Here is a 13041-nt window from a genome sequence, read left to right on the forward strand (position 1 = left end):
AATATACATAATACGAAAAAACTAATGAAAAGCTATACTCGCATATATTTTAGTCTCAATTTAAGCCTTGATTGCTTATAATTGTGAAATAATAATTTAAATCAAAAGCTTAAGTTAACCAAGGCAGTATGTCAATGTTCGTACAATCGATACCGAAGTATGTACCACTACAGTACAATTATATCCTTTTATTTGGGATTGCTTCGAAAAATTGTATGACGTAAACTCCTACACGAACTTGTGTTGGAGGAAATCACTGAAATTATTGTGTATAATTTGTTGTTAAGCTAAAAGAATCATTGACATGACTAAGGTGAAACTGTATGTATATATATATATATAAAGGCAAAGTCTTCTTTTTAGATCAGCTATTGAACTATTTTGTTTAAACATTTTACATATGTACGTATTATGGACATTGGGTTTATACGTACACTTTTAAGAAATGGATAAAGTCAATACACCCTTATATTATAACTAGACTTGCCTTGTCTTTAATGACACTTTATGTTTGAGTAGTCCTATTGTGAGAAATGATAGCGCGAGTTGCTAAATTTGATAAGTGCTCACTGATAGCGTTTAACATCAATAAAAGTTCAAACTAAGTGTTGCTAATTCTTCGGATATTGGACGCAAAATTTGCGTATGACTTACAGTTGTAATGTATTAAGCTGCATAACAAGAGGGAAAAGATTTTCGGTGGATCTAACTTTAGTTAAGGTATCACACATAAATGCCGTAGTTACAAATTGATTTATTGAATTTTAAAATTTGCAATATACTGTATGATTAACTTGCAACTCTTAACCTTCTACAAGTCAGTCGCTGTATAACTGGAAGCATACCAATTGATCGTTGTTAGCTTAATCGAGATATCCTGAAATGAATATTGATGAGACGAAATTCGATACTATCGATAATATAACACTTATTGTATAAGTTGCGAATTTATTAGTAAAATCACAGTACGCAAACATAATATTAAGCTTATAATAACGTCTTAAATCGTATTTAGAAAAATTAGGAATTTATTATAACGACCAAAAACCTATAGGATGCAGATTACTGGTCCGTTGTTAGCTATATTTCTCTATGTTCAAAATACTTTTACAATATAGAGTAATTATTGCTTAAAAAAGTATATCCATGTTTGATGCTTTATACCCTGACTGCTGGATTATAATTCTAGACAGACGATAGTTGTCTGTAAACAGTAGTTTGGGTTTCACATACGAGTATTTCTTAGTCATACTGTAGTTAGTGAAAAAATATAAGCGATAATAAATAAATTTAATATATAGTGCTAAGATGGCATCAGAAATGCATAATAATTAATAATTGATTATTTTTGCGAAGACGAATTACTTGGAAAAGCTTAGTTTATGAATATAACGACCCACTAAAATGGTCGTTGTGTTGCTTTCGCACAAATAGTACCAATTCAGGTAGAATTGCTACGGCGATACCGCAGATCACAAATAGCTCATTTATAAAACTAGATCATAATTTAATACAGAAATTTAGATCCGTTTCGCGGCTAAGATCTTCATTGTAACAGATACTTAAAGAAAATTCCGTTTTAAATCTACAAGTGAAACAGGTAAAATTTCTTAGTGTACTGGTACAGGCTGTAGTTACGAACCGTAAGGTATATGTATGTAAGACTGTTGTGCTGGTCTCAGCGATATGAAAGTCGAATATGAGAAATAAATAAAAAAATTTTATGCCATATTTCCTGCAAAGACTTCAATTAAACAGTAGGTAAAGCAGCGGTGGTCAAATGTTATGTGCAGAAATAGGTAGTAGCACTTGTTGTTCCTATATTTGTTGAAGTTGTTAGCGAAAAATCCACGTATAACTATTACAGTACTAGAGCTGAAAGCATAGTTAAATATAGCGAGCCAAGCAATTAAACAACTGCAAAATTCTTCGTCAAACGCGCGTTTCAAAAAGTGCCTACGGTAGAAGCGAATACGTCATACAAGCGTAAGCATATTATACTGTGCATAGCGTGCCGTTCTACCAAGGAAAGCTATTACAATGCTATAAACTCAACTGTACTACATATTGCTTTGACATCTACTCTGACTTATTTTCATGTTTAATTTACAACACTTTATAACCAAATTTACCACACGTGATATACCTACCGGAAGATCAGTTCCTCTGTTTTCAATTTCTAATTCGTGTTTTCTTTGCAACTGTTAATAAAATTGCGAAAAGTAACCCTTAAAGTATTCAGCAGTGGCGGGTAAATAATGTAATCGTTATTGTAACGATATATCAGAATTACCACTTTAACGTTATATTCATCAACCGCGTAGACAGCAGCATCGTGCAGAGTAACAAACAGGCTATTTTTACCACACTTTGCAACGAATCCGCCGTTTTCAAGCATCTTACGAACGTGCCCTATAGACATATTACATCTAAAAGTTATCTGATGGCAACGCACGTAATCTGCTATTAAAATATTAGGAAGAACTCTTCCAAGGACATTCGTACTTACATTTACATCCCGCTAGCAAAAATTTTATATCTTCAACTTTATACTCTAGAGCGATCTTAATATTAAAGATGACTTATGTAGAGATATAATACGAACAAAACCTTTAATTCTGAGACAGTATTGCATTTTCATACCTGGCTAAGTGTAGAGACAGCTACGGAATCAATGTAATTGAAGGTGCTGCAATCAACTATGACAGTATGTATCGGATAGGCATTCGGATCAATATTAGAACTGTCGCTTATAGTAATTCCAGTATCTTCTGCTCCAAAATATGAATTATTTGCCGTATCCATATTACTATGCTGCAAATATTCTAAATTCTGTGTGATACAGCGTCGAAGCAGACTCAGTTTCAGCGTAGCTGACATTTAATAAATGTAAGGTCATAAGGTAAAGCGAATGGTTTTCTTACCCCAGAAGTTACAATACGATTTCGAAGATCGTACTGCAATTCCATTGCCGTTCTATCTGTAGGGCAAAGTCCAGTTATCTCATAAAGAGTGTATTTAAAGTGTTCCGTATTAGCAAAATACAAGGACGACTCGAAACGAAACATCTTGACTCCTGGTACCTCCTCAACCTAGTAATTAAGAAATTATATGAATATTTTATTTCGCAAAATGGACGTTATTGGTAAGGTTTTTGGCAATGCTTGCTAAAGGCGTATCTTATCGGCGAAAAGCACGGAAAGAACTTTGAGTATAATATTACCCCTTCACTTACCGCAGCATATTTTTTAATATCTCTGTAAAGGTCGGTATTTGGTATTCGGCCAAGCAGGCAGTAATATGGTCTAAGTATATATAATTAATTTAGCTAAATAAGTACATATACTTACATTTCGAGATAAAGTAGGAATTGTCTTTACCTTGACGTTCTAAAGATAACAGTCAGAAGGGCAATAGCAACGCCAATTAATAAACCGATATCAACTCCCAGTAGAAAAACGCTGCCGAATGTTACCATCCATATGATCTTACCATTGTATACAAAACAGGAAAGAATAATAAATTTTCCATTACTTAGGACTAAATTTTTATAATAACTTACAGCATCTATAACAGAAATTCGCCAAAGTTGAAAGAAGTGGGTAACTTGCATTAGCAGTCCTTTCAACGCCACCAAAACAATAGAGCCCAAAATAGTATGTGGTAAAAATTGAAATGCGGGAGCAATGAGGAGTAACACGATCAATACGATAAAGCACGACACCAAGCTGGCAACCTGGATATTAAATTTAGAAAAATGCTATAGGATATACTGTATAAAGTGTTAATGTAGAAGCTCATGATATTTACCTGAGTTTTACCACCCAAGTTATCCTGTACAGCAGAACGCGATAACGAACCACTAGCAACAAAGCAAGAAAAAAAAGAACCAAAGATATTCGATAACCCATACGCAATCAGTTCCTAGTATTATGAAATAGAAATATAAAGAAACTGATTAATTTTCTAACACTATTGTGTTTAACGATTATTTTGAAGGGAAATTATTACTTTCAATAGTAAATGGAGGCAATAGTAGTTGAATTGATTTAGTTAAAGTAAAAAAATAATTAAATTTATCAATGAAACTAGATAACTAACATTCTAAAATTGGATGAAATTATGGTCTACCTGGTTAGAATCGGTAGGGTAGCCATGCTTCTTTTGAAACACTTTAACCAACGAAATTGAAACTGCAAACGACACTACAGAAATCGTGATTGCATCACGAAACATTGTACCCATTAATTCAAACGGTGGAGCAGATGGAGGGGGTAATCTATGACGCCAATTTTTTGATTTACGTTACAAATTTAATATTGAAAATCGGATTTCATAGCAACTTGATATACATATGTAATTTTCTATTACAATTTTTGTGGTAACAAGCATTTGCAATAATTTTAATTAAAAGTAACAATCCAAACACCACCAAAATTCGGGCAGAAAAAGCTCCTATATTTTTATGCTAGAATGTAGTATTGTGCAGCAGTATAGTTTTACCCGGTTGGTATATTTCCGATAATTTTGATATTATGAGGTTTATCGCCTAATTTACCAAGATAAGACGCTAGTGTGCCAGCAATTACCTATGGTATAGCAACAGTTTCGTATACGTTAAAATATGTAGAGTATTATAAGTTCAACGCCATGACCAGTAGTATTGCGCCTGAAATAATTATCGCTATCTTTTCACGAAAAGTTATGTAAGATTCCGATTGAAGTCGCTAAATCGCACTTACGACGAGAAGTTCCGCTGGTATTGGAAACGGTAATTTATTTTTATATTTTTCGTTTAATTTTTTCATTACAAGTAGACTTATGATGCATAGAATTCCCATAACCAAGGAAATCCAGTTCGTCCGACTGATGTTTGCGAACAAGTAGTAATAGGTCTAAAATGCAAGTCGTTAACAATCTATCAGTCGTAATTACATAATACTTTGTGTTGTTTATAAAAAGCAGAAATAAAATTTTCCGTGCTATAAACCAAGAGATTATTGAGGCAATAGTTACCCTTGGTATAACGAATGCACCACTGTAGCGAGGCACAGAAATACCGAATACATGTTTAATTTGACTTGTAAAAACATGACAAGCCGCTCCACAAGTAAATCCACTTACCAAGGGATCTGATAAATAGATTGTGACGAAACCTAAACGTAGGAGTCCCATCAATAACTAAAGGGTTATGTAGATCAATTAGTAAGGTTAAATGCAGTGCAATAAAGAGATATGCTTATGGTTCAATTATTTCAAGAAATTTTAATATCTCACCATGATAACGCCTACAAGGAAAGTTAAAGCTACAGCTGCTCCTAATTTTTGTAAATCTTGTGGGTTGGTAGTAGTTACAAATGTGTTCGACGATGTTGCGATAGTTACATTGTCAACGCCAGTAGCTGCAGCGATCGTGGATATTACAGTAGTTACATCAGAATCCTTGGTAGTCACTAAAGTGGTAGTGTTAAGAATATTTACAGTGGACGTAGGCGAGGTTAATGCAGCTTGATAAGCTTGTGAGTTGATCGAATTTTGGACGCCTTCAGCAACCAAGAGGGAAATTACAGCAAACGTTCCTATTTTATGAATGTATGGAAGTAAATAGTAGGTAAGATCTATTCCATACAGCCATTAATTATATAAGTAATTTATGGTAACTGTTGCATCGTTATGTGCTAATGTGAATAATAATACTGATCATAATATAATCAGGAGCATCAGATGTCGTAATGAAACAATTAGCATGAGTGTACAAATCAATTTGTGAAATATCTCTTAAAGAGTCATGTTATGTAATGAAATCACTGAAACACAGTAGAGAAACAAAATAGGCGATCAAGTAGAAACAATTGTACAATAGTACTTATATTATAAATTAAATTTGTACTGAATACTCGTGAAGTCTGTAAGATAGGCTTGAAAGTACTTGTCAAACGCATATGGTAACTGATTGGCACATTTTATGTTATAGCTATTTTACAGACTATTTCTAGAAAATTCATATTCACTTGCGGAAATGAGATATAGATCGTTTCAGAGGGTTATAAGGCTTACAGGCTTACAGTATAGAGCGTAAACGGATATATGGCTTTTTTATTATTTTTAAAGGGCTACTATTGCAGTATCCGTTTGACTGATTCCTTTTATACTAAGTGCATAAAATTAATACCATGGTCAACGCAAACAGATTACGAATATAAATTACGAATATAGATTAAGACTACTATTTTACCTATTGATATATGTCTAGATGTCCCGAATAAAGTATAAATTATGACAGGAAAGAACGAGGTATAGAGTCCTGTGATCGGTTGGAGGGTAGTAAGCATTGCATATGCCAAACCTATAGACACAATACAATAACAAATATTTGAGACTGTTATTCCAACGTAAATGCAGTACATTTCATTGCATGAATGACTAGTAGGAGGTGTATATTGCTCATATTTCATGAATGATTCAATTTATGTATTACATTGCTAGTTCGATATTCAAAGTCTATAGTTTAATTGATTTATTTCGACGTTAATAGTGTATGGTTAGTTTCGTGAGCTCGAGGAATGAATAGGTTCAATTTGGTTACAAAGTATCTGACTTTAACAATAAGGTAGTTTAGTAGTTTGGTAATCCAATAATGAGAATAAAAATACTATCCGCAGTATTGCAAATATTGTACTGTAATCCTAGTCGAGAATTTATAGATCCTGATTTCTTCTATCCAATCATGCAATGAACGAGTATTGTATAATGCTAAAGCATACATTACAGTATCGAGAATTACAATAAGTGGGACAACTGGTTAGAATGAATTAAACGTCCTATGATGAGAAAATCAGCGTACACCATCAATGCTATTGGTGATGTGATAAATTTATCTTGACTGATATTCAATACGATTCACCTTGAGGGATTTGCATGATACCAACTGTTAAACCAGCGGCAATGTCGCCACCAAGATTTTGACGTCTGTCATACTTTGGTAACCAACTTAGTATTGGGATAAAGGAAACGAGAAATTCCATACACGAACACTTGAAGCAGTTACGTAAACCTAATCTGTCTAATGAGGATTTAGCCCTAGGTGGACGTGGCTCAAATCCTTCATCGAATTGTGATTCTGTATAAACTGGTCGAACCACAGAAGTGGCAATATTAATTTCTTCTTCATCCTCATTGGGATTCTTGCGTCTCATTCTCCTATCAGTAAGATCAACCGACAACAGTTGATTTGGACTGCCGTTTCTTGTATTCTCATTCAAGAATGATTTAATAGGCAGTCCTTCTGGATGAGATAGGTAACAGCGAACTTTTTTGGTTCTCACTGTACGTTGTATCGCCTGATCGCTTGCTTCAGCTCCATTCTGGTTGGCATTAGCTACGCGTACGTTCTCATTGACTTTTTTCCTCATTGCATGTAGACGATTTGATATTCTATTGGCTAACAATTAACTAGCATATGTTTCATTGATAAAGCCAACAAGACTTGATTGAATATGGTATTATCGGAAAAGAGAAGGCATATTGCTCCTTTCTGAATCAGGCTACCGCATTGCTACTACAGAACGTGTTATATATATACTGTATATGTTACCATGTACAGAACACGAATACCTCCTAATGGCACGAAATCATACCGATTTATGGTATACGATGACTCAAAGGTTGACGTTGGCAGGCCAGGCCAGGCCTGTACAGTATATTGTACCATTACTGTTATACAGTGTACAGTACACTGTACTGTAGTATTGTCATTATTGTGGATGATAGAGCATGATACTGTACTGTACACTGTACTGTAGTGCTTTATGGCTTTATTCTATATACGGTGTGTGTCAAAATATTTTGTCACTTTGAAAAGAATCAACCAGTGATCTTAATAAGCAAATACTGATTAATAGTCGTTACATTCCATAGCCTTTTTCAGAATCTCTCCATCAACCATTCTAATATATCATTCTATGATTCTGTTAAATGAGCACATTATCGTAAACCGTCAGTAAAGCGACGGGAGTTTGCACTAGTAATTATTAAGCTTTGAAGCTTTCTTGTATTGGACGGTCAGGTATACCTAGGGTGGATATCCAAATGCATGAGGCAACAATATAATATTCGGAGAGCTTGCTTGCTTACGCTGCTAGCTCAAGGTCTGATGCACAACGTAAATGTGCTAGAATATTTTCATTTTGCAATAGATAGTCTATGTCAGGACGATCAATTTTACTTTGATACAATCCGAGTGTCCAGCTTTTGTAGTACTGTAGTGTGCTACTGATATGAGATGCATTTTATACGTATACAGTAAAACTACTCAGCTCAGATTACAACAGTACATGGTACAAGACAGTGAACGAGAGTTGATAAAGTTGAAAGTTCAATAGCAATAGTATCAATCCTGGTGTGTAATATCGTCACTATCATACACTACCGAAATTGGATGACCGATACGAAGATGCGACAAAGTTGAAAGTTCAGTTCTTATTTGTGAATCTGTCAAAAGCGCAATCATGCTAGTGCACTGCGCAGTACTGTAAGATCATGTGAAGTTCATGGACTTTGGCAGGCGCATTCCACAATAAATTTTGTACTGTACTGTTAATTAATTAAGAATTTTAATTTAAATTAACAGTACAGTACTGTACGTAGTGTACAGTACATACACTGTACAGTACTGTACTGTACTGTACAGTACACTACTGTAGGTTCAATTTTTTTGTACTGTACTGTACTGTACTGTACAGTACAGCAGACTGAGCAGAGTTTTGCTAAAGGATCACACTGCAGACAACCTGCAAGAATACAGTCACATTGACCCGACGTCCTACAGTATCAAGTTACACATTGCACTGTACTGTACAGTATTTCCACGCCGGCCACGCCCCACTGATGCCGTGCTTCAGCAACGAGGGTACTTAACCGGCTAAAGCTTAGGGTTACGTGCGACATTACAACACTTGTAGTGTATAGCAACTAAAAGTAGACTTTCTAAAGATTTGACCTAACTACTCGGTATCCAGCACTTACCAAAGTAATAATTTCCAGACATTGAGATCATTGCGTAGAAATTGAATGCTAATCTTTTTCTCTTAGAAATGTCTTCAACGAAAGATAAACGAGGAGTGCAGATGAATAAACCATCACCGATAAAGGATTTCATCTCCGGAGGTATCGGTGGGATGGCGATTGTATCAAGTGGTCATCCGCTAGACACGATAAAAGTATAGAGTATAGTTAGGATTATGGTATACATATCCGTTTTTGTTACGCTCCTAATATTATTATATGCTATAAGTCATTGATATTCCCAATATAATATGTATCGCGTGCATATATATATATACTGTACATAGTTTGTAGAAATGATAAATCGCATGTGCCATATCATCGGAAATGCATTTACAGGTCGTATTTCAGTTGAAAATACTGTCAATATTATACTATTGATTTTGCCCTAATGGTTTCTGTGCCGCTTGTTTCTACTGTATAGGTTATTGATAGGTGATAGTTTACAGTACAGTTGTACACACGTAAATACTCAGCTGTTTATAATTATTATTATATTTGCAAACACGATTATGTTCTGTTACGATTAAATAACTAAATTAAAATTGATGATACTTATACGGTATACGTTGTATATATGACCTTTAGGTTCGACTGCAAACGCAACCAAAGTTAAAGCCAGGCGAGAAGCCAAAATACTCAGGGACTTTGGATTGTTTTAAAACGACCATAAGGAATGAAGTACAGTGAAATAATATGACTTTATGACGTAAATTAGCTTTGTGAAACAGTGCTTTATTACGGCGTTTAATACTTTTTGTAATTGAATGAGCGTACTCTAGTTTAAATGCTTTTTGAGAAACAATTAAAGTATTGAATTTGATATATTTGTAAAGGGTTTAAGAGGATTATATAAAGGCATGGCTGCGCCTCTAATTGGAGTAACACCTATGTTCGCCGTTTGCTTTTTTGGGTTTGGTATCGGAAAAAAACTGCAAATGAAATCTGAAAATGATTCATTGAAGTAATACATTTATATAGATTATGATACTCGGAGTGGATGTGCATACGTTTCTTGTTAACTAGTCCTATCATAGCTCCTTTCAGATATTCAATGCTGGGATGCTATCTGGACTACTTACTACTGGCATTATGGCGCCTGGGGAGAGAATAAAGTGCTTAATGCAAGTAAGGTAGTACTGTGACAATGCTAGTGTAAGCGGGGATTGATCACATTTTATGATATTTTATCAACTTCTAATCCTGTAAATGATATCCGTTTAGCAAATATAAATATTTGTCAATGAAACTTTTCTGATAGATACAATCCGATTCGGGGAGTGCAAAATATGCTGGGCCTTTAGACTGTGCTAAGCAACTGTATCGTGAATCAGGAATTCGTGGCATCTACAAAGGCACATGTGCAACTTTACTACGAGGTAATGCTACACTAAGTATACTTGTAACTCAACATTTGTCGCTACTAGGGACTGCCCTTGTTGCTACAGTAGTGGAAAGAGTAAGTATCTTGAATGTTAAATTGCTAGCGCTATATTCGTGGCTGATAGCATGTAGCATAGAAAATATTTTCTGGTTATTGTTTCGAAATTGCCTTGAGGAGTGTTATCTTGACACGTACATGGCATATCATACACCTTTCTAAAGTTGCAAAATTACGAGATTGCATCATCGAAATTTTCTCACGTACATTGATAGACGTGCCAGCTACTGGAGCTTACTTTACCTCATATGAGCTACTATTGAATACGCTAACACCTGAGGGAAAAAGCAGGTCTGATTTGGGGCCTTTTCGTGTATTGTTTGCCGGCGGTTAGTAACTTTAAGCTGCGCATGGAAAATATAACATTTTGGTTTATTAACCGACAAATATAAATCGATCGTGATCAACTGTAGGAATGGCAGGTGTTTTTAACTGGATGGTCGCACTACCGGCAGATACACTGAAATCTCGGTTGCAAACAGGTAGGGTGATATAATGCCATATACGTATATTGTATAATATTTGAATTATTTGCGTATTAGTATACCTATAATATATAACATGTGCAATATTTTTGTGTTATTAGTGTCCACTTATACATACGTATACTAACGTAGTGTAAGATTCTTTTGTGTGTCGAATTAATTATATTCGAAAGTTTAGGTTATTTTCTTGATGACTTTCATATTTATATGATATTATTTAAGCTCCGGAGGGGAAGTATCCGCGTGGTGTTAGAGATGTTTTTCGCGAGTTGGTAGGTCGCGATTTAATTTACTGCTAAGTAATGTGAGGATCGTTTCGCTTATATTGATTGCATTCTTTCGATATTCGTTGGATGTAGATAAGAGAGGAAGGTGTAGGAGCGCTATATAAGGGCATTACGCCTGTAATGTTAAGAGCTTTTCCAGCAAATGCAGTACGTAATACAGATAGTCATGATTATGTGGAATTGCTTTATTATTGCAAAGAGCTTTCTATTTATTATCTACTTATAGATATACGTAAATCACTAATTACTGCACTTGCTTATCATAGGCATGTTTCCTAGCTGTAGAGATTACCATGAAAATTTTAAATTGGATTGCGCCGAATCTCTAATCTAGAACATAATCGTCGGCTTGTTGCTAATAATCATGATTTCACGAATTAATTTAAGCTTATGTATGTTTTGATATATACATTTTATATATTCGAATAATAAAGTTACTATTGAGGCCTACAACTGCAGCTGAATAAGAATTCTTGGACAGTGAGTCATTAATGAGATGATAAATCTTTCGTCTTTTGATTCTCCGAAATTAGAGGCTGAAACTGTCGAATTCTACTATTAACTTTCGTTTACAATCCATAAAGTACTTAATCATTTTCATTTTCTTTGGGTAGTTTTAATAATGCACGTTTTACGAAGCTATTTGTGTGTTACTGTACTGGAATGCATACATTCAAAGTCCATAGATGGTAAACCTAGTCTTTCTTTGGTATTACCCGATTTTCAAACCGGCGCAATGTTTGTGTATTCAAATACCTCCAGTCCTTTCATCTTTCAGATAGTATAGGCAAATCAAATGAATTACCTTACTGTTTGAAAGAGCATTCTGCAAAATGGAGATGATTATGCACTGTAGTCTGTAGCATGATAGCCTTATTATGTGTTGTACATTGTATGCACCTGAAAGTAGCAGCATCTTTCTGTAATGCCGAATAGGATATTGCATTTAATTCTCAATTTATAATTAAGATCAACAACAATTTTTAGGAATAAATTACGGGTATTTTTCTCTAATACTACACGTTTAATAAATGTCGCATTTTGTATCCTGCGTCAATCTATAACATCGTATAGTCTTTATCTCATAAAGACACTTAATAGAGAATCGTATGGTGAAATTTGTGCGTTAACTAATTTTTTTAGATAAGCCTAAACGGCTGCAGAAAAGAGGCTTTATTGTTTATTTGATGAACTATCTCATCCCCTGCAGCGCGCTTAAATTACTGTTTCAGATGAGCAAACTTGTGAAAGATCTTTGTGATACATTTATTGGTGGCTCAATGTACTTTAATATACAAAGTTTAACTGGATTTGCTACTAAGATATTAAACGATGCACTCATCCAATTTCTGAAGCTTTTATGCGGTTTTGTATTGTTTTATACTTATTAAAGTCATGACATGCGTACATGAATGTACAGGTATGCTCGTAGATTATATTCGATTAGATATATTATTGATGTAGTACAAGTGAATAACATTTTATTATACAAGTATTTAAAACGCTCAGTAGGAATTGCTACCTGCCTATATGCTGCATGCAAGAGACTACGGAAAAAGATTTTCACGTTTTTTTTTTTTGCATGCAATGGGACTGGAAACGAGCTGAAAGGCAATCAATTGCTATCGAAACAGATTTAAGAAATTATGGCGAGTCAACCCTTTAATTAAAGTTTGTTTCAAGTGCTGTAGTTAAGTCACACTCATAATATATATGTTATATACGTATAATTCCAGGAATAACCAGCTATTTACTACAAACAGTA

General features: G+C 34.5%; 2 protein-coding genes across 2 annotated transcripts; one reads left to right on the plus strand and one right to left on the minus strand.

The window, feature by feature from the left end:
* Positions 1-2864: 2864 nt before the first annotated feature.
* On the minus strand, positions 2865-7196 carry TRIADDRAFT_24909 (uncharacterized protein; the record flags this gene model as incomplete). The annotated part of the gene is made up of 12 exons (XM_002112789.1): positions 2865-3092; positions 3236-3305; positions 3381-3487; positions 3563-3736; positions 3811-3924; positions 4132-4279; positions 4504-4589; positions 4743-4895; positions 5017-5181; positions 5278-5402; positions 6209-6346; positions 6905-7196. The coding sequence occupies 12 exons, from the start codon at positions 7194-7196 to the stop codon at positions 2865-2867; spliced, it is 1800 nt and encodes a 599-aa protein (XP_002112825.1).
* A 1929-nt stretch (positions 7197-9125) lies between these two features.
* Positions 9126-11605, plus strand: TRIADDRAFT_25969 (uncharacterized protein; the record flags this gene model as incomplete). The annotated part of the gene is made up of 10 exons (XM_002112358.1): positions 9126-9218; positions 9652-9744; positions 9900-10027; positions 10101-10191; positions 10325-10442; positions 10720-10833; positions 10918-10986; positions 11212-11261; positions 11349-11423; positions 11543-11605. 10 exons carry the CDS (start codon positions 9126-9128, stop codon positions 11603-11605), a joined length of 894 nt encoding a protein of 297 aa, XP_002112394.1.
* Positions 11606-13041: the final 1436 nt, after the last annotated feature.

Source organism: Trichoplax adhaerens, genomic scaffold, assembly GCF_000150275.1.
Source record: "Trichoplax adhaerens TRIADscaffold_5 genomic scaffold, whole genome shotgun sequence".
Lineage (NCBI taxonomy): Eukaryota > Metazoa > Placozoa > Uniplacotomia > Trichoplacea > Trichoplacidae > Trichoplax > Trichoplax adhaerens.